The sequence below is a fragment of the Enoplosus armatus genome, chromosome 18 (genome assembly GCF_043641665.1).
Source record: "Enoplosus armatus isolate fEnoArm2 chromosome 18, fEnoArm2.hap1, whole genome shotgun sequence".
NCBI classification, from domain to species: Eukaryota; Metazoa; Chordata; class Actinopteri; order Centrarchiformes; family Enoplosidae; genus Enoplosus; species Enoplosus armatus.
This window is the reverse complement of record NC_092197.1, coordinates 9,186,251-9,213,139: the sequence shown is the minus strand read 5'-3', so window position 1 is coordinate 9,213,139 and position 26,889 is coordinate 9,186,251. Positions and strand designations below refer to the sequence as shown.

General features: G+C 39.9%; 1 protein-coding gene across 2 annotated transcripts in view; it reads left to right on the top strand.

Annotated features, from left to right (window-relative positions):
• Positions 1-26,889, top strand: part of rgs3a (regulator of G protein signaling 3a) — a 138,644-nt gene that overhangs the window by 68,098 nt on the left and 43,657 nt on the right. For both annotated transcript variants that reach the window (XM_070924095.1, XM_070924096.1), the window contains one exon: positions 8,268-8,402. In XM_070924095.1, the coding sequence (XP_070780196.1) occupies positions 8,268-8,402 (135 nt within the window). The remainder of the gene's footprint in view (positions 1-8,267; positions 8,403-26,889) is intronic.

Below are 26,889 nucleotides of genomic sequence, written 5' to 3'. Positions count from 1 at the left end.
CCCTGAATGCTAATCTTATCTAATGCTCAAGATAGTGCATTCATGCTTATGCAATAAAAGCATAATTGGTATAATCATGTGAAAAGGCAAAAAAGCCAGATGATCAATAAACTCACTGACTGGGTAAAGATCATGACAAAAGGAAACACGCACAACTACAGTTACTAAAAAAAGAGGCAAAAAACGTCAGAGAAAACTGTTCGGAAACAGTAGATGACTTCAGAAAACTGTCTCTAGGCCCTGTCATGTGCTTATCATCCTCCCCAGTGGGTATAGGAAGGGCCTCGGGCCAAGGACTCCAGTTTACATGCTCTTTTCATGCCTGCTATGTCTAGGCAAACCACAGAAGAGCTCTGAGCTGGAAACCAGAGATACAAACTAGAAATAGATGAAAGAGTGTGGGAAAGCCACTGAGTTGAGAGGGAATGACATTTTATGCATTCCTTTTTTGTCGAATATAAAACATGCGTTTGTTTGTGGTACAAATTATTACCAGTTAGTTGATCCATCAGGGGTTACCTTTGAGACCACATACAATTATAAGCATGAAGCCAGAACCTTTACCTTGGAGCAGTATAGGGACTAGGTCAACTCCACCCTGATATGAACCAGGTTTTTAACATGTTTATTATTAGACTGCACTATATCGTACAGGTGTTGTTGTAGTGTCTGTGTAGAGAAACACACTCCCGTTTGATATATATAGACTCCCACATTCAGGAAGGAATTTTTCAGCCATCCTCCAGAGTCATGAGACAGTCATGCATGGGAACCAGACTCCATTACCTTACTCTGACATCACCAGACCTTCTGATGTAGTCAGATGTAGTTTCATACAAGGAATCAACAGAAATAAATGTAAATTGCTGTAGAGAACCAACAAGACTAAGAGTCAACAGCCATGCTAGCAGCTCTATAAGGCTGTACTAAAGCATAGTGGTGCTTTGAGCTAAATGCTAGCTGATGTTTAGGTATAGTGTTTACCATGTCCATCATCCTAATTTAGTGCGTCACCAAGTCAGTAGGATTCATCCTCTGGGGACCATGAAATGGTTGTACAAAATGTCATCGTAATCCATCCAATAGACATTTAGATCTTTCATTTTGGACCAGCAGGACAGGATACAGAAAATAACAGGGGAAGATAGTGTAAGTAAAAGAGAGCTTAAGTGGCTTCCACATCCGGTGACATTAGTGAGGATATACTGTATTAAGAGTCAGCTAGCTACTTAAGCATCATTAGATCTTGTTTACATGACATTTAATTGGAAGCCATAAATCCATTAAATGCTACAGTTACAAAGCCTCAATGCTTAGAAGTGAAACCATATAGCTCACTGCAGAGAGGATGAAGGTTTTGTCTGAAGGCTTTATGCATGCATGTATGCGCTCGATTAATAAGGACTATGAGATAATAGGTGACGTGCTTGTTGTTTTATATGTAGCTGACGGAGTGACAAGTCACGATACCATGTTCAGCACCAGTGTACGGGCCATGACTAATAGGGTATGACACTGCTTAGCGTTATGGTGTATAGGGACCTGTTATGGAAAAAAACCCTTTGATCTCTGAGGAGCATAGCAGGATATGAACACTGGATATAACGTATAACATTTTATGTTTTACCATTCCTGCACTCCTGTGTCTGGCAAGTATCTGAAAAGCTATTTTAGAGATTTACAATATTACAAAAACAAAGCATACACTGCAGTATTCTCATTATCATTATCATAATCCTGTAATAGAGAGTGCGGTTGATGGCATTATGTCTTCATTTAGACCTGTTTCACTGCCTTATAGAGATTACCATTGTCACATTGAGGATATGTGTTCTCATTTTCGCGCAGTGGTCTTCAGTGGTGTGCACATAAGATTTAGAAGATTCCACTTTCTTCTGTGTGTTTCTCATTGGCTCATTCCCTTTCTTCGTACTTTTAAACAGTTTGTTTACTTTTAAAAGTGAGCATACCTGCCTCCAGTACACTCAAAAGACTCCTGTGTACTTGAATAAACCTCAGACAGGAGTTCATCCCAAGGGCAGAACTAATTTCACATCTGCAAAGGGTGCAAACAAAACAAGTGATAATTGAAGCTGGGACTGAGCTGGAGTTGGGATAAGGGCATGGAGGATCTGGGGCTTGAGGGTCAGTCGTGACTGCGGGTGGTGCTCTACCAGCACTTTTCTTCACTGCTGGTAGTTGGGCAACATTGGAGAGAAAAAAGTGCGAGCATTCCAAGCAAAATAAAAACCAATTTGAATTGTCAGATATTTTGATTCCTTTCACGTTTGAATGTGGCCCAAAAAAAGATCTGATAATATCCATGAATTTTTCCTTGATAAAGCAGTAGTTCGACATTTTGGGAAATGTGCTTTATCACTGTGTGTCCAGAGTTAGATGAGAAGATTGATTCCACTCTCATATCTGTAAGCTAAATGTGAAGCAACAGCCACCAGTCAGTTAGCTTAGTATAAAGACTGGAAGCAGGGGGAAACAAGTAGCCTGGCTCTATCCAGTGGTAAAAAAAAAAAGTCCCCCTACCAGCACCTCTGAAGCTAGTAATTAACATGTATATACGTACATATTGCTACTTGTTTGTTCCATACGAAAACCAAAGTGACAAGTTGTGTTATTAAGGTCGTTATGTACTAGAATATTTCTTGGACGGGAGCAGTGACTTCCTGGAGTCTCTCCTGGTTACCTGGCAACCTCATGGTGATGACTCCAAGTTCCCCACTCTATTCTGGCATGTAATGGCTGTTTATGCTAAGCTAAGCTAATCAGCTGCTAACTGCTTCATATCTATCTATCTATCTATCTATCTATCTATCTATCTATCTATCTATCTATCTATCTATCTATCGATATAATTATATGATGCATATATATATATATAATAATATGAAGTTGGAATATATGGAATTAATATATGAAATGAAACTATATAGAATGAAAGTCGGAATATATGGAATGCTACTAGATTTAGTGCATTTCCCAAGTATATTTCCTTAAGCGTCAAACTATTCCTTGAAACATTCATAATATACAGTATATGTTATCTTTGCCACGTTAGAATGAGGTCATTATAACAGTGTGGATATATAATATTCCTGATTGTGTGCCCATTCAATAGTGTTACGTACATTACCTGTCACTGAAACCATGCTAACGTGTACTGAAGCTGTGTAGGTGAGCTGTGTTGACAGCAGTCCAGTGACACACTGAAAACTCATCTGCCAGATGGCTCAGGGGGAGGGCTTCAACCAGGGAGCACTTTAATCAATCTGATTAAGGGGAAATGCTGCCTGTATTTTTAGCCACTCCATGGCAGGCCAGTGGCCATTCATTGAATTTTGTTTCATTAGCTCTCATGTTTATCTCTTGGACAGGTGGATTTATGAACAGGGGTAAACTAAAGTAAGAGCTAGAGTGAAACATTGGCTATTTTAGCTAATATGGTTGTTTGGGTTATCATTTTATGAATAAGATAAATAGTCACGCTATTATTCCAATAATAAGGGATTGATTTATGACCTGACTGCTGCTGAAACTGCCAAATTGCAATTTGTCTTGGAAAAGGGTAACTCCTTTGGTTTCTAGGGCTGCAGCCTGGGTCGCTGACCGGATGCTGTTTAATGCCAAGAAGCAATATGACCTCAACATGAAAATCCCCAAAGACCTGCTTCCACAGAGTCGGGGAGATTCCAGCAAATTCCCTTCAAACTCATAACATTCCAAATATTGAAGGTGATTTGGTCGCAACCTGAATATGATGTTATTTTATTCAGTTGAATTTTGATTTTAAAGTTACTGGTATTTTTATTTCAACCCTAGACGAAAATCACAAAAAGGAAGTAGCACTTAAATCTGGTTCAAACTAAGAGACAGCTGTTCTATGAATAGATTGCAGTGCCAACATTATAGAAAGATCCAGCTGGCTCCAGACGATTCCTGCCTAAAACATGTGGTCTGTGACCAGCTGTCTACAGTTTACTCATTTTCTGGCATGACTGATTATTTTAACTGATCTAGTGCAATAATGTCAGGAAAACTATCCCAGATAGATGCAACAATGCTCAGTTAAACAGCACAGCACAAGAATGTGGAATAATGTTACACAAGAATAAACAAGAGAAATGGAAATTGATTGCTGGAATTTTGAAGATATGATGGAAAAGGAAATGCTCTACTGTGTGTGCTGCATTACTAAAAGGAAAATCTATGTTATTCTAAAGTTTTCATCATCTGTTATTTCCCCCACTTCTCTCTTTAGCCAAGACAAAATGTGCATGATGTCAGTAAGTGGTTTACAGTATTGCATGTACCGCCTCATATTTACACAGCAAGACTGTGTAAACATACACACTTCCTCTCTTTGACAGATTAGGATGTAAGCCCTCATGCAGCTCTGAGACCTGTGCCTTGCTGTGACTCACAGAGCAGAGCGTCCCAGCTGGTTGCCTTTTTGTTTTTATTTTTTAATCATTATGTGTTGTAAATGTGTTGCTACAGTGAGGCTGTATAGTAAGAGTCCAAAGTGGTTCTGTGTACAGATTTTAAAGCTGTGTGTGGATGTGTGTGTGTGGATGCGTGTCCCTGGGACCCTGAATGGCTCCATCGCAGATGTGTTTTGTCTATTGTGGGACAGTGGGGAGTTACCTGGAAAAACTTGGCCAGAAGCGGCAGTATTTTCTAACTAATGCTCAAAGGATATGGAAGACAGAGAAACAGAGAAATCTTATCTTGATCAGTCATGAGTGCATTACATCACGTGTGGAAATTCCAGATGTATTATTGGCAAATGTGTGTGTGTGTGTGTTTCATGTGTGTTACATTTCTGCCATTAACAGGTGTCATGAGCATTATGTGATTGAAGGTTAGTTGGCTTGGGGTGTGACCATGTGTCATTTTGGAGACTCCACACTGCTCCATTATAATTTGGTGAGTGCATAAGAAGTGTTGCTTTGCTGTCTCTAGGCAACCATGAAATCAAGTGATGTCAATTAGTCAGCTAGTTAATGCCATTAGCTAAGTAAAGCAGAAAAACTCTCATTTCAATCTTCATACTTCAAGCCTGGACATGCTATTGATGGAACCACTACAAAGTTTTCCTTAATTTTTCTTGTTTACATAAATATAAACAAAGAAAGGCCTGTCTCTGTTTTCATCTGGTTGGAAAACAGACCAAAATCTGTGGTGACGTCGGGTATTTTTGCTACGGGCCCTGTGAAGTTGTACATTGAGTGATGCTTTGAGCTAGATGTTAATATCAGCATACTAAGATGTAGCCAAGGGTGATGGGAATGTAATAAGTGTTGCCGGCATCTTGGAAGCATGAATATGTTTACTAAATTTTCTGCCGATCCATATAGTTGATGTTGAGATATTTCACTCGATAATTGAAAACTTTGACCTGCTGGTGATTCTAGAGGAAAACTATGAGGATCCTTTAATGTTTGTACAAAATTATGTGGCAATAGTTAGAGAGATAGATAGATAGATAGATAGATATTTCAGTTTGGACCAAAGTGGTGGACCAACCAACATTGCCCTACAGAGCCCCTTATCCTTTGTGGTTACAGTCTTTACATTACTCACAACCAAGGGATACAGGATTCCTTCCAGCTCGATTACCGTGCATTCTCCACTTTACCCACTGGGTTTTGAAGAGTTTTTGCTGACCTTACCTGACCTGCAGAATATCATGTAATGATTTACATGGGAACTCCAAAATAACCTTAGATAGAATTATGAGATTTTCACTGACAACAGTGTTGTAAGTTTTTGTCTTGGTGGCTAGTTGTTTACATTGAAGTCGGCGTGTGCGTGTGTGTGTGCATACGTTCCAAGTATTATGGCCTCTGTGGCGCCCTTATAGACTCGGATTCAGTCCAAATGATGGATATCAAAGAACATCAACATTGATTTCTGTCTGCTCTGAAAAAGCCCCCATTTCATCATCTTGTGGTGCAATTGAAAACAGTCAGGCTCAATTTCATGAATACCTTTGCTATCTATCCAGCTTCTCTGTCTTGTTTTTTGTCTCTTTATATCTCACCTTTTGACTTGAAAATCCGTCTTCTTGTTTTCTGTCTCTTACCTCATGTGTTTTGTTATTTTGCCTCAGGTCCTTGTTTTTTCTGGTTGAGTTAGCAACAAAATGTTCTGCTCCCCTTCTTCTTCTTGATATTTAACACTTAACATTAACACAAACCTGTGCCTTGTACACAGTACATCTTTATACTGCATCAAGGCAAAACTGCCTTGACATTACTACCATTAATGCAGGCTTTAAATGCCTTTTTACCCTGCATTAGCATCACTAACAATGACAAGGCTTTGTGCCATTACACCCTACAACAGCAGCATCCCCATCTTCAACAGGACATTGAGTGACATTGAAAGAGACAGATAGGCCAAGAGATATCAACACACCAGGTCATGCAAAAGCCCATGCAGCCAGGAAACAGGCAAATCAACTAGCATCATGATTCACCGCTGACCAGGGCAGTGAGCGTCAAGAAAAGCCCTGAGGACTTCAGTCAATCTCCGAAGACTTGCACAAAATGGAAAAATCCTATTTATAGCCTGACTCGTGCCCAAAAATGTCAGGACACAAATGTTTTTCCCTGACACCGCCGGAAGCAGAACATCCGAGGGAGATGGAAATGATCAAATTGGAAAGAGGAGAAATAGAAAAAAAAAACCTGTAGTTGAGCACAATAGCTTCCATTTATGTTGAACTGTCAGAATAGGAAGGAATAATGGAAACTATTCTTCAACTGAATATTCCTTAGTGGTATAACAGCAAAGGTGGATGAGAGTGTGCAAATGACTGGATAGTGATCTGGTAGATGGGAACCCTGAGAACCATATGTCATGTGGTTCAATAGAAAATACAATTAGGTGATTCTTTAATTTGGTCTATAGCCATGGATTGTCATATCGAATAGAAATGTGCTGTGTGCACCGTTAGATGAGTCTATGTGTATGAGGAGATGAAACGCAGAGGCATTTACGACATTCAGTATTTCCACCGAAGCCCAAGCGAGGCTTTGTTGCCGTTGTAAAAGATGTTTAAGGTTATGAAGTAGTCTCAAGAATGTGAGGGATCTAAACTAATACCCATCAATTAACAATGAATGAATCAATTATCAATTATAAGTCAGAACTTTTTTTCTGTTTTTCACACTGCAGCCTCCAGAAACAACTCCAGACTTCAAATGACACAAACTGGCACAAGGTGTTCATATCCTAGATATTATACTCCGATTAACTCTCCTCTTTGTACTTTTTAAGAGGTCTGCTCGGAAGTAGTTTCCAAATTAGGATTTGGAGCAAAAGTTGACATAAATTAGTTTCATGTATCATATCAAAGATTTATTTTTTTATTTTATATAAAGTACATTGCTGGAATAGTAACCAAAAACAAATGGAGCCATTAAACTATTAGAGATTTAATCTGGACGTCACTGAGATCAAACACAGATTCTGGATGTCCTGGAGAGAAGCCGAGGGGTATTTCTGTCCTTTTGTGTCAAAAGCTATTTGACCAAGCTCTGCCAACTCCAACTTAAACCACTGGTTGTCAAATATTTGACAGCTCATGTATTTCCCAGCAGGGGTGTATTGATTTGTACTCTTTTAGAGCACCATCTTGCCATTGGTCACGTAACCCTTTTGTCAGCATATCAAATTCTGCCTAAAGTGGATACTGGCCATTATCTAATTTCACTAAAGCTAGCGTTTTGCTGCCACGAGCACTGTACCACTTTACAGTCTGTGGTGTCATGAAAACAAAGTTCAGATGACAACTGAATGTGCAAAAAGTGTGAGATGAAACATGCAGACGAGTGACAGCACATACTGTACTAATTTGGACACTGTGTCTATTTCATTCTGCTGGATACACAAGGGAACCACAACCCTGCTGATATTGTACTTGGTGATGAATTCATCTCTTTTGTTAGTCATTATCCTCTCTCATCACACACACACTGGTAGCTCTAGTCTTAAGGTCTCAGTAAAGAGGGCCCATAAGATAAGAACAAAACTCACGTTTTTGCCTTTCATTAATTCTTTTACATTTAATACTCTCTATAGTAAACCTCTTATTTGTTCTCTCTACCCTTCTTGAACCCTTTTACTATCCAAAGATCAGGAGACACTTCTTCTTCACGTCTCTGACAGTAGATGCCTAATTGCCCGCTGTCTTTTCCTCCACCCCTCTTGCTCCTCTCCCTCTCCCTCTCCCTCTCTGTCTCTAGAAGTGTGACTGCCTGCTCAGCCTGGAAGCCTATTCAGCAGACCAGAAGCGCCGCGTGTGTCAGTGCCTGAAGGACAACATTGACAAGCAGCTCCAGCTTCACAGGAGGGAGCCTCACGTTCCACATTTTGAACAGGTATGGCACATGGACACACACACACACACACACACACACACACACACATCTAGGAGCATTTCCAATTTCATTTGAGGCCAAAGATGAGTCAGTAAACACATGAACACATGGGGTTGCATATATTTGTGCATATCCCCATCACAGACACCCCGTGAACACCACACACTCCCAAGCATGCACACTCAATCAGGAACATATAACACTTTCCTGCAGCTGTGACATTAGCATCATTACGATTTGGCTGGGTTTGAATAGTTGCTCTGCTTTAGTGGAGTGTCAACTCAGTGCAATTTAAGCCCTGCTTGTCACTGTTCCGTTATACCAAAAGAGTGATATCTTCTAGCGCAATCAGGTTTCTGTTGCTGCACTTCATATATATTAACTGAACTTTGCCTGGACAAAATTACACTGTGTTGACAGCTGTGGTAAACTGTATTTGTTGTGATCATTTAAAGCACTACACTTGACTGAGTCCTGAGCACTGCGAGTACCGGGTGTTTTCTCAGTGTGCCAGTTGACCTGGGGAGTGGTGACAGGTTTAATACATAAAAACTAAGATACAAACTACAAAATTCTTGTGTGTGATTTGAGCTTGGAAAGCCAACTGCTCTGTTTTGTCTTTTCGTTGACATATTTGTGTTCATGTTCACCTTCCATCTGTCAGTACAAACTACTGAGCAGTTGTTGATTTTTTTGCCACATGCAGCAGTTGTGAACACAACATTGACATATTATCACCTTTTAAGTTGATATGACCAACATGTTAGCAAACAGTTGCACATTTACATGTCCAGCAGATATGGAGCAACATTGGCGTGTTTCTGTTCACCTCATGGATGTAAGTCCAATATTCATTCTCCTTTTAGCTCTGTTTTTAGTCTACACCAACTCCTGTGAAATATTTGGCTCTTTTAGCTGCTAAATGCTCCTCTATGTTCACCAGCCAGTCGCTAACTTTGTCTGCTGTTTGGTGCTGAGCAGATCTTTTAAGCTTTTTTGCTGAAAACAGCTACCGAAACCAACACTATGAGAGTGAACCAAAACAGTAAATCTATCGGCCAGAAAATCAAAGCGGTGAGCTGAAAGATGCTGAATCCTCCATAGAGCTGAGGGGAACTACAGAATTGGGTGATAATTCTCTGCGGGTTCGTCACTACGAGTGACCCCTTTCACATTACACATAATCATTTGATCCTTTATTAATGTAAAAGTATTGATTATAGCTTTTAGATTTTAGTTCTTTCTGACACAAAAGCATTGAAATGGATCAAATCAAATTGGGTTGAGTAATCAAATCCACTCGTCTGCAGAAAGTGAAGTTTTATGAAAAAATCAAACTCAAATATAATCAGTTTTGGATTAAGTGATTACACCCCTACTCATAACGTAGCACAATGGTGGTGCAGTGTGGTGTTAAGGATGCACTGTAGCTGATCTTTAAGTGCTCACTGAGCTTTGACCGCCCTGATTAAGAGGGTGGCTGCTGGGGAGCTGCGAATGAGATTACTGTGGCCCAATTCGGTCATTTCAAGCGGTACCCAGGGAAATCTACTCAAAATTTTTTTTTCTTGCCTTGTCATGTTCTCTAATAGCTATTTGGGAAAACTTTTGTGAAAGCTGTGTGAGTGAGTGTCAATCTGACAATACTTTGGAGCAAATACATTCATGAACAGTATTCAGAGGTGTGACGCTGTAATATAATCTTGTCTGTAATGTGCATGTAATTGTATAGATTTTAACAGATTCTTTTTTGATTTTACTGACACCATTATCATTTCTTGTTTCTATCACTCTGAAAGCGTTTTCCTTTTCTTCATTCCTTCTTTCATTTTTGATGAACAGCAAAGACAGCCCATCCACATCATAAATTTAAAAGCAGTCCAACCCAGTTCATTTGAGTTTCGCTGAGAGGTGATTAAAAAAAGAGAAATATCCTTGTGTGAAGATGTCACACCTGTTGTACATTAGGCCTTCATTTCATCAGCACATGAAAGAGAGAAAGAGAGAGGGACAAGCCGACAGTCTTTCATCCCTTTCTCTCTCTGCATGTGTGTTCATGTATATGTGCGTGTGTGTATTTTTGCCCATATGGTTCATCTGAAAAGATTCAGGATGAGACCTGATTACCCAGAAGTGTAAATGACCTAGAACTTGGCCCGTATTTGAATATTCTCTAATATTTGAACTACTTTAGGTTGAACTTTATGAACTCATGATTTAAACATTTTAACACAGTTTCAAAGACAAGAACACTTCCAAACGGTGTTTTCCTGGTACGATGTTTTCCTGCAGGAATGTGATATACATATTGTAGCGTTCCAGTGAAACACAATGGCAATTGTACATGTTGCTTTCCTTGCCTTCTGTTTCCTCCCATGATCAGTGTCAATTAGGTGCACCCAGCCAAATGTGTGAACACATTTACACACACTGCAGTGTTCAATACCTTTAATAACAAAACAGCTTAGCAAGCATGCGCAGTCATGTAAGTCATTGCTATTTCCCCAAACTGTATTGACCAAAGCAACGTATTGATCAGTATAGAAACTGCCCTTCCAATTTGTGTTAGTACTTAAGCTGAGCAATGATTCTTGTAGGATATTCCCATGGCCCACATGATAAAGATTTTTGTAACTGGAAGCTAATTATGCTTCTTAAAGCTTCAGCTGTTTTCTTTAAAAAGAAAGCAAAATAAACCTTATAGTGTGCGAACTGAGCTCTCTCTCTCTCTCTCTCTCTCTCTCTCTCTCTCTCTCTCTCTCTCTCTCTCTCTCTCTCTCTCTCTCTCTCTCTCTCTCTCTCTCTCTCTCTCTCTCTCTCTCTCTCTCTCTCAGAGTACATTCTCACTCAGCTGGCTAAATGAAACATATGTTTTTCTCTCAGTTTTGGTCCTCCGTCCACACTAAGCCGGTGTTTTTCACACCTGAATCTTGAGCTTTTCAAAAATGCTGTCCAGAGTGGGTAAATCTGGAGGCAAAGGCACTAATGAATAAATTAGAGCACAACCACGCTCTTTTGGAAATGTAAACAAAGTTTTTGCCCAATCAAATCTAAACACACATCTCCTATGATATCATATAGCTAGCTACAACAACCCACAAGCTAACAATCAAGTGCAGTTTTATACGATGCCCTAAATCACATTTTATGGGATACATTTGTGCAATGCCCCCAGGTTCAAGATGAGTCATGAAACATATTTGATTTGATTTGATAACAGATTTGATGTTGAAGTTTCTTATTGTTTATACGTTTCAGTGTTCTTCAGCGTTCAGTATTTCAGACATCTTTACAAAAACAACCTTAAGATGCTTGTGTGGACACATAAAAAGTGTTTTCAGATTTGGCTGGTTTATGGTGGACATGGTTTCACACAATCACACATATTCCTATAGAAATTCATCATACTGCAAAAGCTGATTGTACCATCTCAGTGAAAATATACATGTAAGTGTGCAATTATTTCTGTATACCTTCTTTGTGTAGTTATTAGAACCTTTTACTGTAATCTCTTGTTAAGTGGAAATCTGAACGGTGTCCTGAAGGCAAGGGAATACATGCTTAATCATAACATTTTACATCTAGACAAATTAGTTCACTTTTGATTGCATTTCTCCAGAGTACCTTAGAGGCAAATAGTTTGTATTCAGTCAACTCCAAATGTGTTTAACTGTATGCAAATCGGCTTTGTCAAGTATGGGAGTTATGAGGAGAATGCCCTTGTGGTATCTTATCTGTTGCAAAACGAAGTGTCCTGTGTATTTTACTTGGCATCTTGGGAAGTATCCTTTGGGTAAGTTCATATTGTCAAATGAAAGGAGGACAGGTTCCTATAGATAGACATGTGTAGACACATGTAGGTCAAATCCTTCCGCAGATGACCACTGCATTAGATAAGCACAACATAAACAAAAGGACTTCTGAATCATGATGAAAATCTGCCACCATGTCCCCTTGATAGATATAATGACAAACATGTGCACCTTGATTCAGCACAGACCAAACAAACATTTTCTTTTTCATTCAAGCTCTATCCACTTGTCTCAGAATCATTAGTTAGCTAAATGTAGAGCTCAAAATATCTCAGGGAATGTTCCAGTAATTCGACATGAAAGAATATTCCTTTGCTAGTGCTTCAATAACTTCACTTCTGCCCCTCTGTTACCGCTGAGTCAACACGAGAGCATATTTTGCCAACTGAATAGAGTGTATCTTTGATGCACTGTCTGTATTCCTGCCAGTGAGTAAGAATTGCAGCAAAGGAGCTTTAGAAAATTACCCTGTGAATCGCACATTTCCTTTGTGTCTGAAACTGCATTTGTCCTCTCATGCACAAAGCCAAGTAAATCCACACTTAGCTGAAGCATGCACTTTACTCAAGAGTTATGTTCAAGTGTGCCGAGGGAGCAGGATCCACTCCAAAGGGCAAACACACACATATTGTAGAAATCGCATCCATTCTATCTACTTGTGTTATTTTGTTCATTTATGTTTTCCCAGTGATGGGGGGTAACTCTGTCACACTGTTGTGATGTCAGCAGCTGCCTCAGTTCCTGCAGCGCCTGATCGCTTTGAATGCTTCCCTTTGGAAAAATTTGGACATGAGCCCTTTTCTCTTGGAAATTCTCTAATCCTCCAGTCCCTCTGTGATGAGAGTTTGCCAGTTCCTATGTTGTCAGAGGATTTGGGGCGAATGTTTATGATGACTAACCTCAACTTGAATAACTGATGCCTCTCTTTTTCAAAGGGGATGAGATAGTCATGGAGATGAACGAGAGAATGTCATGCGGTGGGTGATGTTACACAGTCAGGTGTTATAACGGAGGATGATCCTGGACAGAGCCCTGCATAAAGACCCTGAGGCAGTTGCCAGGCTGTCGGGGTGGAAAGGTTTTCTTAGAAACTACTGAACTGAATAAATTGCCTTGCCAAAATATGCCGATAAAATCGAACAAAACCCCCCAAAAACCTTGTCAAACCTCTCAGTAAATTAGCAATGTCATGATTATTTAAATGCTGAACACAATATTCATTGTGCACTACATTTATTTCATGTTTAAGGTATTGTGATTCTTTAATCAAACCAGTGTTTTTCTCCATATTAGCTGTTCATGACTTGCGCGACAGGTCTGAACCACTCGTTCATTTCAAGAGAAAATTGGTGAATGTGACAACTTCCATTAAATCGCTCACTCTTATCTGTGCGTACAAGTGGTTCTTGCATGAGACCCATTATGTTAGCGATGTGCCATTGCCTTGTTTTGTACAACATTACATTACCAGACTACAAATCGCAGCATTGCTCTCATCAGTGTTTACACTTTGTTATCACTTTGTTCAACGTTTGTTTCACATATCACACTGTGATATAACATCCTTTACAGAGGAACATTACATTTATCTGAATGGACCTTTAGTGCTTTTGGCCTTCAAAGTAAAAGCAGGTCAGTAAAATAAATCACAATTAGCCCAAATATTATTTATTACAATCAAGGATTAATCAGAATGAAGGTGTTTTAATTGTGGGATCTTAAATCAGCACTCCAACATGCTCAGTATACAGTATATAAACTAAAGAAGTCTAATGTATTAAACTGTCTTATTTATTTCCGTATTCATGTACAGAAACAAACACTTACCCTTGTGGTTTGGTATCCCACAGCCATAATAAGCCTGTGAGTTCCCTCCTTGGAAAGCTTCCGGTACATTCTTGTCTGGGCAGCATTAGCCATTAAGCTGCTGGAAAATACATTTGTTCAGCTGCACACACACACAAGCCCTCAAATGGGGTTTTAAGCAGGATTGGCCATTTTGAAAATGACAGTCGCACTACATCACACACAGTTAGCATTGGATGAGCAATGCTGGCACTTTGAGCCTTTGAGTCAGAAGAGGAAAGCAAACTATCTGCAGTAAAAGCATGAATTTTCTACATGAGAGCATAGGCTCTCATGAACAGTGAAAAAAAGATGGCTGCTGCTAATGAACAAAGTGTGTCTGTTCTGTTGAGGTTTGGAGGCAGCTTGTTCTGTTCTCTGTCTCTGGCTGTCTCATTTCACATTTATGAGAATCTGTTTTAGCTGCTGAAGTTGTTATAATACAGCATTTATGTTGGAGGAAGCAGTGACGCACTATGATAAGGGCCCTCTCTCATTCCCTCTCTGTCTTACTCTTTCTCTCGACTTTTTATTCGAAAACTATTTATTCATGATGAAGTTAAAGACAGTGATGGTCTCTCCTCTCCTCTGGCTTCCTGTTTTGCCATGTCCCTCCACAAAACAACAAGTATGCACTCGATCAATGATACATGAAGCTCTGATAGGAAGTGTCAGTGAATATGCATCTTTTGAGCAGCATATCTCACTACGAGGGCACACTGAATCTTTAGCAGCAGCACAAAATAACAAACAGAAAATAAGCTGATGGCTCCACTTCAGTTCAGATTTATCAGAAAACTGAATAATTCATTTTTTCCCCATTTTTCCCATTTTCAAGGCCCCACGCACTGGCAGCATCTTGACACATGTCAGCTTGTCAGGATATGCCACTTTCCTACTGTATTTCCCAGCGTTCCATGTCACCTCTTCAGAAAAGCAGCAAATTAACACATTCACTCCCCTGATTGGCACATGCTGGCTAATGTACCTTGACCTCTTTAGTCTGTATGATGAATTTGTATATTAAACGGACATTCTGGTACTTTTAAACCTAGATCCTATTTCTCTCTTTTTAATTTTGTTGTCTAAATGAGTAATAGTTTCCAAAAGTTTTGAAATCGATCCAGTAGATCAACCGGCAGCTGCAAACGTTCAAAAGTATATAGTATAGTAAAGAGTATACTGTAAACACAAAGTAACACTTCAACTGCACACTCATAGCATACTTATAACTTTCAGTAGTCTTAAAGTGAATGTTTATTGCCACAAATCATCTGGTTTGCAACAGAGCACATGCTACAGATCTACAGAGGAAATAGAGTAAACAAAAGATGGCAAAGGCCGAAACAAAGAGTTCGACAGTGGGTGAGAAAGGGTCTGATTGGAAAAACATAGAATGTAGAATGTGAATCTGTGCTGGACCAGAATGAGATTAGGGTTTGATGTGTGCTTTACACGACGGTGGCTTACCACTGATCAAACAAGACTCTTAGTTTTCTTGGCAGGAATCAGAAACATCTTGCAGGGAGAGGGGATTGTCAGGAAGACACTGATGATAGTGGGGGAAACATATTAGAAGTGATAGTCTGGTGATGGACAGTATGTTAAGACAGTGACAGGTGCAGTCACAGCTTTTTAAGCTTAGAGAGTTGAAGAGAAAGACAGCTTCACCTGGTTACAATAGGAGGCAGTGAGCGCCACAGGAGAATGCGAACAAGTAAGTGAAAGAAATGTGTGTGATTTTTGACAGTTTATTTTCACTTGCCGTCCAATGAGGATAGGAGTGAGCAGTGTTAGAGGCTGCTACACACCTGTCATCTCATTGTAGGTGAGGAACTATAAACAGTACAAATCCAGTATCTACTTTGTAAATGTCAAAGTCTGGAAACAAGATCGTAAATGTAGTATCTAAATATAAAGTCAAATATGGGCAACATCTGCACTGGCACATGGTTCACGTGATTAACGTTTCTCTTGCTCTCTTTGTTTCTCTGCAACAGACACACACTTTCCCCTTCATTGTCTCTAATTAGACACGGATGAATTCCATTTGTCTTGTCTTTGCTCGTCTCTTTTCTTCACACACGTGCACACACACGCAACACACAAACAGCACACTGCATGCTATTCTTGGGATGTGTTGTCTTTCGAAGTGTGACATCCAAATTTAGAATATGTTCAAATGGAGCAGATATGAGGAACCAAGCTGAAACATTTCATGTGTGTGAGTGTAGTCGTATCACAGTGTCTTGGAGTAATCTGCTGGTTGGAGAGGACTTTAAGAAGCTTAAATGCAGCATCTTTATCCATTTTCTTCAGGTGAGGCAGTGGCAACATGTTTGATAACATTTTGTTTTAATTGCTTACACTTTAATTCAAGTCTTACTTTTGCAAAAGAAATTGTCAAAGACTTTGAGTAAGTATTGACGCTATCAGAAAGTTCTCCATGACTTTGCAGAGTTTTTGCTTTGTTTTGCCATGTTGTCCTGAAGTAGAAGGATATCCAGGACAGCTGTCCACTGACAGCTACAGTACCTATTCAGTTATTTTATGTGTGTGTGTGTGTGTGTGTGTGTGTGTGTGTGTGTGTGTGAGTGACAGAGGATAAAGTAACAGCACCATCACAAACTTAAAGACTACTTGGAAAATAAGACAATGCTATTCCTATGGGGATGCATATGTCAGTAATTTGAGAGCATGTTTGTTATTTCTGGTGCACTCCTTTTCATTCATAGTACATTGAAAAGATTAAACCTAATCTCATCTTATGTTTTCCAAAGTCTTTTGGTTTTGTGTCTTTTGCCTCCTTTCTCTCTTCTCCCATATTTTTCCCTCTCCTTACTTTCAGTCCTTTACATTTTCTAATTTTATTGAAGTGCAAATATGCAATCGTTGACATTCTGTCTCTCTCTGTTTATCTTTATCACTATCTTTGTTTCCCTCTGCTATCTACCTTCGTCAGTTACACACACACCCTCAGCAGTGTTATTCGTTGTGGCCTGTAGTGTACGATTAATTCCCCTGTCTCTCTTTAAACATTAATGATTTCCCTTTGATGGAGTGGTGTTTGGCTTTATTTTAGCTCACCTTTAACTATTCATAACTGTGTTATATAATGGCAATTATGCATCAGTGCAGGAACTAGTATAGATAAGAGCCTCGCGGACTCCGTCCTAAGAAGGTACAACGGAGCATGAAATCCATTCACTGTCAGTTTTAATTACGCACATTCTTTACTCTGAAAAATGACGTTTGCTCCACTGAGCATGCAATGGAGCTGGGATAATAGTTTAATTTGCAAATAACGGGGCTCTTTTTTGACACAAGGACATTTTTGATTAGTACAAGTGTTTGGCGACAGTAGTGACACTGAGAACTCTAAAACATGCTGCCACCAATTAATAGGAGGAAGCAGAAAAGGAGAAGCAGATGAAACTGGCAAACACTGAAATCTAGCTTGCCATGAGTTGATATTCTACTTCTCAAATGTCAATCATTACTTGATGCGTCATTGGGAAATGTTTCCTAGAGAATACCTTTAGCCAGAGACGCTCTGGGAGAGACAGCGGTCTGTGCAGTGTAATTGACAATGTTTAAAATAGCTATTTGAAAAGCCCATTATATATTAGCACATGATATGATTAGATAAGGCCTGATGAATAGGTCTGATGCAGACACATGGTCATTGTAACAGACGGGTGTGTGTGTGTGTGTCTTATTAGGTGTGAAAGACATGGCCCTTAACATCCTGCTCTTTGATAGGTTTTGATTCAGTGCTTTGATTTGCAACAGAGCAACTTCTAAAAATAGCTTGATGGGGAAGAGAGAGAGAGCGAGAGAGAGAGAGAGAGAGAAAGACAGAGAGAGTGAGAGAGAGAGAGAGAGAGAGAGAGGAGGAAGGACACTGACTGCTTTGGTCTCCAGAGAGTTAGTTGTATTTGATCTTTTCATAACCATCACTCCCTCTACGTATTTAGTATGTCACATTTTTACAATTCCTCCCTTTTCACTCACACCTCTGTCTCTCCCTGATTCCATCTGTCTTCATTTCCCCTCCTTCACCAAATCCCTCTTTACCCCCCCTTCTCTCTCTCTCTCTCTCTCTCTCTCTCTCTCTCTCTCCCTCTCCCTCTCTGTCTCTCTCTGTCTCTCTCTCCCCTCTCTTTTGCACGCACGTTGGCACGCACGTTATTGCCGAGCTGGGAGAGGAGCTGGGACTGCAGCAACAACACAGACAAGAAACAGAACAAAGGGGGGAAAAAGAAGCACTGATACTTCCCAGAGAAACGGACAGGAAAAATAATCACATAGGGTCACATTGGATTAGCAGCCTGTATCTGTTCGCGCCGCACACGTGCTCTTGTCAGTGTGTGTATGTGTGGAGGAACTGTGCCATTCTTTGCCATACTCTGGGACACAACACCAATAATAGCGCACTTACACACACACACGCACACACACAAGCAAGCAAGCGCACAACGTGTCCAGATGCCTGTGTCTAAGGTAATGTGCAGTATCTTTTGTACTTTTATGAAGGTCAAGCGAGAGCTCTTTCTGGAGACTTGGTGTCTCTATAGTTGAGATTACTGTGTTTGTGTGTGTGTGTGTGTGCATTACTGTGAATAGTGTATGTGAATTTGACTGTGTTTAGGTTGTGTGTGTAAGTAGCACTATTTGCATGCGTGAAAATGCTGTCCTAGGTAAAGTCACTATACAACTATTTTTACATTTCTCACATTTATGTAATCAGGAATTTGATATTTTAGGGTGCACAGTAATTGATTTTGTTGAGATTGGCTGGAGGTTTTAGTTTCTGTTTTTTTCTTGGTTCTGATAAACATGGCGATTTCTGTACTCTTTTTCTGAATTACATATTCAATTACCAGTCGTTTCAATTATGTGCATAGAGAGTTTTTCCTAATTAATGCAGCTTTGGGAATGAGAAAACAGAGATTGAGACAGTATGGGAGAAAAAAATCTGGCAAAAAGCTTTGGTGTGATTCATTCTCCAGTTAGCCCGGGCTCATGTAGTCCCAGTCTCTGTGCCTAATTTTTTACTGTCTATTTCTGCATAAAATTGAATTATTGGAGAAACTCTACAACTGTTAATGTTGACTCAGTATCAGTGTAATTGCGGCAAATACTTTTCTTTCATGTTTTTGTCTTCTCAGTAATTAGTATTGAACTGTCACCTGCTGGATGTGACACCATCTTGTTTTATGTTGGACGTTTACCTCCTGAAGGGTATTGTAAGTGATGGATAGAGCCGAGCAACAATGTAGAGAGACAGCAGGTGTGTGTGTTGTCTACCTTTCAATGTCAAATGTTCCTTGTCACACTGAGGAGATAAAAAAAAAAACTTTTTCCTGAGTAGCATTGAGAGGCTCTTGAGATAACGGCGTGAGAGAAAGGTGAGAAAATAGAGAGAGACTGTGTGTGAATGAGTGAGTGAGAAAGAGACAGTGAGTGAATACCATGTGGTTCAATTAGTCACTCAGGTACAGCAGGTACATGTGTTTATCGAACAAGACACACTAGCCAGGTTTCCATCCAAATATAGAGCAAATTTTAACAGCAGAAAATACCGTTATGCAAATATTAAGAGTTGGTTCATTGAGATAAACAGCTGGTGGTGGTAATTCTCTGGTTGGGTTCCCATTAAACTATTGCAGAAGAATAGGGTGTAACGAGATGACGTAATAAAAATCAAACCTCAAACAGAGGAAAACATGATGGAAATATGGCATGTCTGTTTATTTCATACTGGCTCTTCATCGCTCCACATAGATCTGACATTTTTCCTCCGCCGCTATTTTTAGTCTCATCAGTGGAGCGGAAGCTTCAGTGGACGTTTATGTCACATGCTTCATGTATGTCAGGATTTATTTTCTATTTTATTGAGTCTGTTTCCATTGCACTTTGGTGCATTTTGCTTTCATCGATACACCAACTTTCCCACCTCAGCCAAGCCTAAAAACTTTTTTTTTTGGAAAATGCACATAAAAACAGTTGGATGGAAACGCACCTAATGATTCATTCACTTTCGATACTTACATCATATGTAGCCTTTTCCGTAGCATTTGTTGTTATGTATAATTATTAGTGCAGCCACGGTGTTCAACGTTTTTAGTGAGTTGTTGAAGACATAAAAATTCGTACATACCCAATTTTGCACCTCTGCTGCATTAAGAAACATTTTGTCTAAATTATAACTTATTTCTATACTTAGCCAAAGTTCTTGTACAGCTGCAGAAACAGGCCACATGAAGCAATGTTGCACTGAAAAATGTGTTATGTTTTGTTTTTGTTTTTTTAAGTTGTATTGGCACCTGTATTGAAATAGCCATGCTAGCTCAAGCACAACACTGTTTCATGTGTTCATACATTATAGGATGTTTTTATTGGTTGTTTCATCTTAGTAACTGCTGGAAATCTAACTTAATGTCTGTATGGAAACACAGTAGAACCCATGCTGCTGAAGTCAGGAGCGGCCACTAGTCTGATCTCGTTGAAAGTGGCCTAGGTCTCTTGCGAGGTTCGTGAAGTCCTTTGTGGTTTCTGCCTCGTTAAGGCATTGTTTGAATAGAAATGGCACATTGATGTCATCCAAGTCAAGGATATTGTGGCAGGCTATGACTCAGTGCAGCTATAGAGTGCAAACATTATCTATATATAGCCATACAATACATATCTACAGTGACCAAGACAACAACAACAAAACATAATGGCACTATCGATGCCGATCAATCGCAATTGAATAAATGAAACATGCAAGGCTTTACAAATGTACACATTAAGTTAGATTGTGACATCCTGCTCACATGTATTGTATTTACAGACCTGTGCTAAATCTTATCTGTTTAATATCTAAGGATAATTAGAAAGTGTCAGATTTAGATTAGAAAGATTAGAAAATTAGAAATTTGCAAGAGGAATTTAAGAAGAACTGAATTTAGAAATGTGGCTACAAAACCAGGAAGTGCAGTGATGCTCCCCACATTGGCAGTTAGTGACAAGCACTTTATAGCACACATTCGACACATAGATGTCCTCTCAGTGTTATGGCTGCTAATAAACAGCTATTATATAGAGATGATGTTTACAATATGGCATTGTTCCTGCTTCATATATGTTCACCCTGTGACTTTGTGTAGCTGCATTGTGTGTGTCAGAAACATGTATGTGTGTTTAAACTTGTACTACACGTGTTTGTGTGTGTTTACAATGGATATGTGTCCATTGTGAGCTTTGTGCATCCTGTGGGACCTGTGCTGTAGTGCCTTAATGTCTTCACAAAGAGATGACGGGCAGGGGTGTTGTGTGGGCACAAATGGACACGATATAGGTGCACATATGTCAGACAATATTTGCAGACATACACACACATCTGCGATCATGGAGACCAGTTAGTAAGTTCCGTGGACATAAACACCACACACATGCATGCATATGCTTCTCTCTGAGCTCTCACTGCTCATTTGTCTCTTCTCATTATCGCTATCTCCTCCCTCTCCTGCTTTCCTTCTCCCTTGTTTGTGCAGCTTGGGAGTCTACCTTCTTAGCCTCTTGGGCATTCGCTCTTTCTCTCTCTTGCTTCCCCCTTCTCTCTCTCTCTCTCTCTCTCTCTCTCTCTCTCTCTGTCTGTATGCACAGTTCAGTTGGCCTAGCCCACACTGACAGAAACACACACGCCAGCCCAGCTAGCCAGCCACAAACACTCACACACCAGTTTGACAGAGGAAGTAGGCCACTTTAATGGGGATGTGTGGAGAGCCTGTATCTGCCTTTAGTGGACTGTAACCTGGAACTGCTTCCTCTCGCCAGGTAGGGTTTATTACTATCACTTTACATCTCATCTATAGAGTGCATTTCATTTTGTTGCTAATCTGAACAGAGAGGTTTCATGCAAATGGCTTTAATGGTGTTTTTGTTTGGCTTTGGAGAAAATTAGATTTTTATATTTTGAGTATTAATGCGGTTAGTTTGAGTTGCTGACATTGTTGTGCTGCTGGGGGGCGGGGAGTGGTTTGGTCATACGGAGACAGAAACAAGACCGAGAGATGGGAGGAAAGATAGGAAAAAGCAATAAAGGCTTATTTATCAGTAGGCATCTTTATGACAGGCTCATATGAGGAGTTGGGTGTCAGTGTCGTGCGCTATTCATTCATTTAACTTCACTATTTCTACCTGCTTCTGTTTATTGGATTGTTTTTTTCCTTTCTTACTTTCTGACTCCATCCACATATCCTTCTTTCCTCTCATAGCTTTAATAGCTCTCTTTAATATAATTGCCCCTGTAACATCCCCTCCCTCTCAGTCAGTTCTGCTCTGGCTGTGTGCCAGTGACATGATCTAGCCCTCCACATGGCTCGGGGAGTCGAAGGGTGAGAAACGGGGAGACTAAGAGAGAGGAACGGTAGGGAGATAGCCATTAAGAAGACATACTCTAAATTGTGTCAGAGCCAAGCTAAACGTGATAGAGATGAGAGGAGAGAGCAAACAGAGGGACCAGAGGGGAAAAAAACAACAGGAAGCACACTGGGGAAAATTGCTTTTCTCTTTTCCTCATTAGTGGAATTGTGGGGTTATTCTCTGCTTAGAAGGAGAAAGACCGAGAGAGAATTAGATGGGTGTGTAGTTTGTGTTGGTGCCTGTTGATACACAAACAGGGAGATGGTCGATAATATTGAGCAAATGGTAGCTTGTGTGTTTTTACAGTACAGTGGTGTTAAGACATGGAGTTTTAGAAGTTTTTTTAAGTGAGAAAAGAAGCATAGGTATAACATTTTCCTGCTGTCTCGCCCCCCCCCCCCTTCAATCTTTCCCTTGTCCTTGATCAATAGTAGACATTGTCAATGACCCATCTCTCTGCTGCGCACACACACAATGTGATTAACAGCTCGTCCCAGCTTGAACAAATGAGATGTTTGTTATTTGTTATAACCTGTGAAAAAACAGTGTCCCACACATCACAGCCCCTGGTTTGTCACACAGGCACACACATACAAAACAAAAGACACAAACGAAACAAAAGATAGATGCATATTCTCTCACTATCCTCTTACTCACACACACACATACAGACATAACCCTTCCAGCACACATACACACACACACACACACACATCTCTCTCCGCTCTTTCTATGAAGGCCCTTTCCAGTCTTTTTCAGTGGTCACATTGTCTTCAGCTGCCTGGCGTCACGGGGCAAGTTACGTCAATGACATTTTCTCTCTGAACCCTCAGCTTCTATCAATAATGCCTTTGCATCTCTGGATGTGACACTCACACACACCCCCAAAGAACCCAACCCCGTCCCATTTCTCCTCTCCCAGCTGTCAGGGACTGTGCCTGGTTTCTGTAAGAGAAGGAATCTTGATCCTTCCAAAGGTTTTGTGGGAGTGGCAGTGCGCCATGTTATTCTTAAAATTGGTTAGATTGTAATATAATGACTAAAATATAAACACACACATGCAGGAAGTCACCGGCTCCCAGTTTAAGCTGAAATATTTATGAGAATAGATTTCATTCTAATAAATTGCAGTTGACATCTCCAAGGTTTAACTCCCTGCCAAGTATTCCTGTGAGATATTGAACCACTGTAATTATTTTGCTATTCTTCTTCAATTAGCGGTGCTGACAAACAAAATATTCCTGCTACGCTGCAGTACTGGTACCAGTGATGAATAGCAGTATTGTAATGTATATATGAGTGGATGAACTGTAATTATATAATGATGATGAATGTTGCAACTGTCAGGTGAGAACTTTGCTAGTTTTACTAATTGTTGCCATAATCATCTGTCAAAACATGTAAAAAAAATGTAGACGTCCATAAATACTAGAATTCCATGAGAGCATGAAACATATTTATTACTCTCTTAAGCCAGTAGTCTTTTGGTAGCATTTTATTCATGATTCAGTTAAAAATATATTCCCAGTGTTCACCTGACATCTTGTCCTCCCGGGTTTCTTTGATCTACAGACCCCTTTTCACTTGTTCCCTTGCTCCCTTTTCCATTTTCTGTTTTCTCCTTTCCTTTTCGGCCTTATCACAATGGACAGATAAACGACTATTATGTCTATTATGTATTATGTCTCATCGCTCTTCTCTCAGTGAAATTGAGGGCAGAATAGGCCAGGGCATTGCGGTGCATATAATGAGGCCATTGAGAGATTGATCATCTATATGGTCCGGCCCCTTAACGAGTTATTGGTATTACACAAAGCAATAATGGCTCTTAAATCTTCAGACCACAGATTGATCTGGACAGTACATGTCCAAACATGCCTAATACGTATTTAGTTGGCGCAGACATGCACGCATAGATACACTCACAAACCTACAGGCTGCCTTCCTGTCAGTTATACACATACTCTTTTTCAAAAAAGCAGACATCAGGATGATTATCATATCAGGTGCTGCATGACAATTGTATCAGCATATACATATCTCTTCTAAATGAGATAGAACATGTGTGAGTCTTTCGTTGTATATGACCTGTGATTGCAGGAATGTAGAAATCAAACGGTCTGTGTGTGTAAGTGTGTGTGAGTTTATGTAACAGCCTGTCACGTGGGTTGGAGCAAATTATTTCACTTAAGGCAAATAAACAACTTGGGCTATGTGTGTATGAAAAGGAGTCAGTGGAAAATAATGTGGTTCAAAAGTACTATACAAAACAAGTTTTCTATCGCTTTTGATGGAGATAAAAAGCAGCATCACACCCCCAAGGAGGCTTATGGTCTCAAAATGTCTTTTTATCTTTAATCTCTTCCTCTCATTTCCTCTTTCTAATATTTTGAGCTTCAAGTGAAATTGGAAATCTACCTGGGACATAAATAATGTGACTCTCGCCATCGGAGATATTCATTTGAGAGATATCAATGCCAGGGTTGCAATGTCACTGAGTACTTAATATTACTTTAGTACTGTACCTAAGTCCAATTTGTTATATTCAGCAATAATAATGGTCCAATGATATAATTTATAATAATATAACTCTGAGTCACTCTGCATAACAAGTACTTTTACTTTTGATACTTTAAGTACATTTTACCAACTTATGTACTTTTTCTTGCTTCATTTGGATTAATGAATAATTAATGGACTACTAAATTTTTACAGTTAAGTATCTTATTTTGTTTTTAATTCTAAAATCTACCAATAATTTCACCACATAAGGAAAAGTTAGGTAGGCAGGGAAAATGCATAGAAAAATCAGAGGGGCCTGGCACTCACCAAACACAATTGTCAGGGTTTATGGGTGGGAAGCTGGTGAGGGATCATATCCTTGTTGCGAAGATCTAGGGAGTACCTCCATGCGAGGTATGTCCTCTTTGGCAAGCAACTTGCTTGTGGGTGAAAAGCAACTGTTGGTGACTTCACTTGAATCGGAGGGGGTGCATATGGCTGTACCCTCCCCAGATGAACATTGGAGGAGTTGCCAGGACTGCCGTGTGTAGGAAAATGGCCATTAAAAAATTGGGTGAAAAGGGGAAGCATGCAGACAAAAACCCGTGGTTAAAATACAAATCGAAACCACTTTCTTTGGAAACAGTCATCAGTATGCTAAGTATACGTGTAATAAATTGGTCGAAACAAGTAACTCCTAAAATGTATAACCATGGAGGTGGGAATATTTTTCTCATCTGTCAATATAAATAAAAAGTGTAAGTAAAAGGAGAACAAGGGTGAAAGTGCCCAGTTTAATTAACCTTTTTCCTCTTTCTTGTTCTCACTATGTTCATTTTATGTTTTCCCTCTGGGCTATGAAAGCAGGGAATCTCCTCTAGACTTCACTGACCTTAAAGCCACTGGAAATGTGGCCTGAAATAGTAAAAATGCATATATGATATCAAAGTTGAGCGTCTCATTAAGCATCCACAAAAGTGCCTTTATGAATCCAGAAGTGAACTTGCTCTGGCTTTTCATAATTACGGCAACATATCTTTCCAGAATTAGTGTTCCTGGCACTGTGGATAACCCACAGAGCAATGGTTTAACAACCATATATACATACCTGTGTGTGTGTGTGTGTGTGTGTGTGTGTGTGACATAATTCTAACATTCTGTGTATTTGTGATATCTCATGGAATGTGATGAACATTCTGTCAATCAGACTGCATAACTACATTTACCTCCTAGCTGCCAGGAGTCATTTCGAATTACTGACTGTTCAGTGCATCTTTCTGTCAATATTATCAATGGCTTATCAAGAGACACAAGGCGACTTGCATTTTTTCTAAAAAGACAACCAAGCCCCAAAGAATCTGAAAATCTTTCATGAGGACAACTTCGGGTCCATTATGGAAAATGCAACCATGCATGTTCATCTCAAGAAGGAAGCCTACAAGGTGGCTGACCTGATTTCGAGAGAATTGAGCAATAAGAGGACACCCAAGTCCAAGCCTGCCCAGATGACTTGTGAAAACTTTGATGGGGACAGCTTCTGGTCTATCATGGAAGATGAGACCATACATGATCATCTGAAGAAAGAAGCCTACAAGGTGGCTGATCTGATTGCTAGAGAATGGGGCAGTCAGAAGAAGCCCAAGTCCAAGGTAGACCAGCAGACTTGTGAAAACCTTGATGGGGACAGCTTTTGGTCTATCATGGAAGATGAGACCATACATGATCATCTGAAGAAAGAAGCCTACAAGGTGGCTGATCTGATTGCCAGAGAGTCAGGTCATCAGAGGACCTCTAAATACAAGAGGGACTGGAGGACTCCTAAAAAAATTGCTGAGCAAAACTTCTGGACCTTGATGGAGGATGAGGCCATTCATGCCCATCTGAGACAGGAAGCTTTTAAAGTAGCTGAGATGATT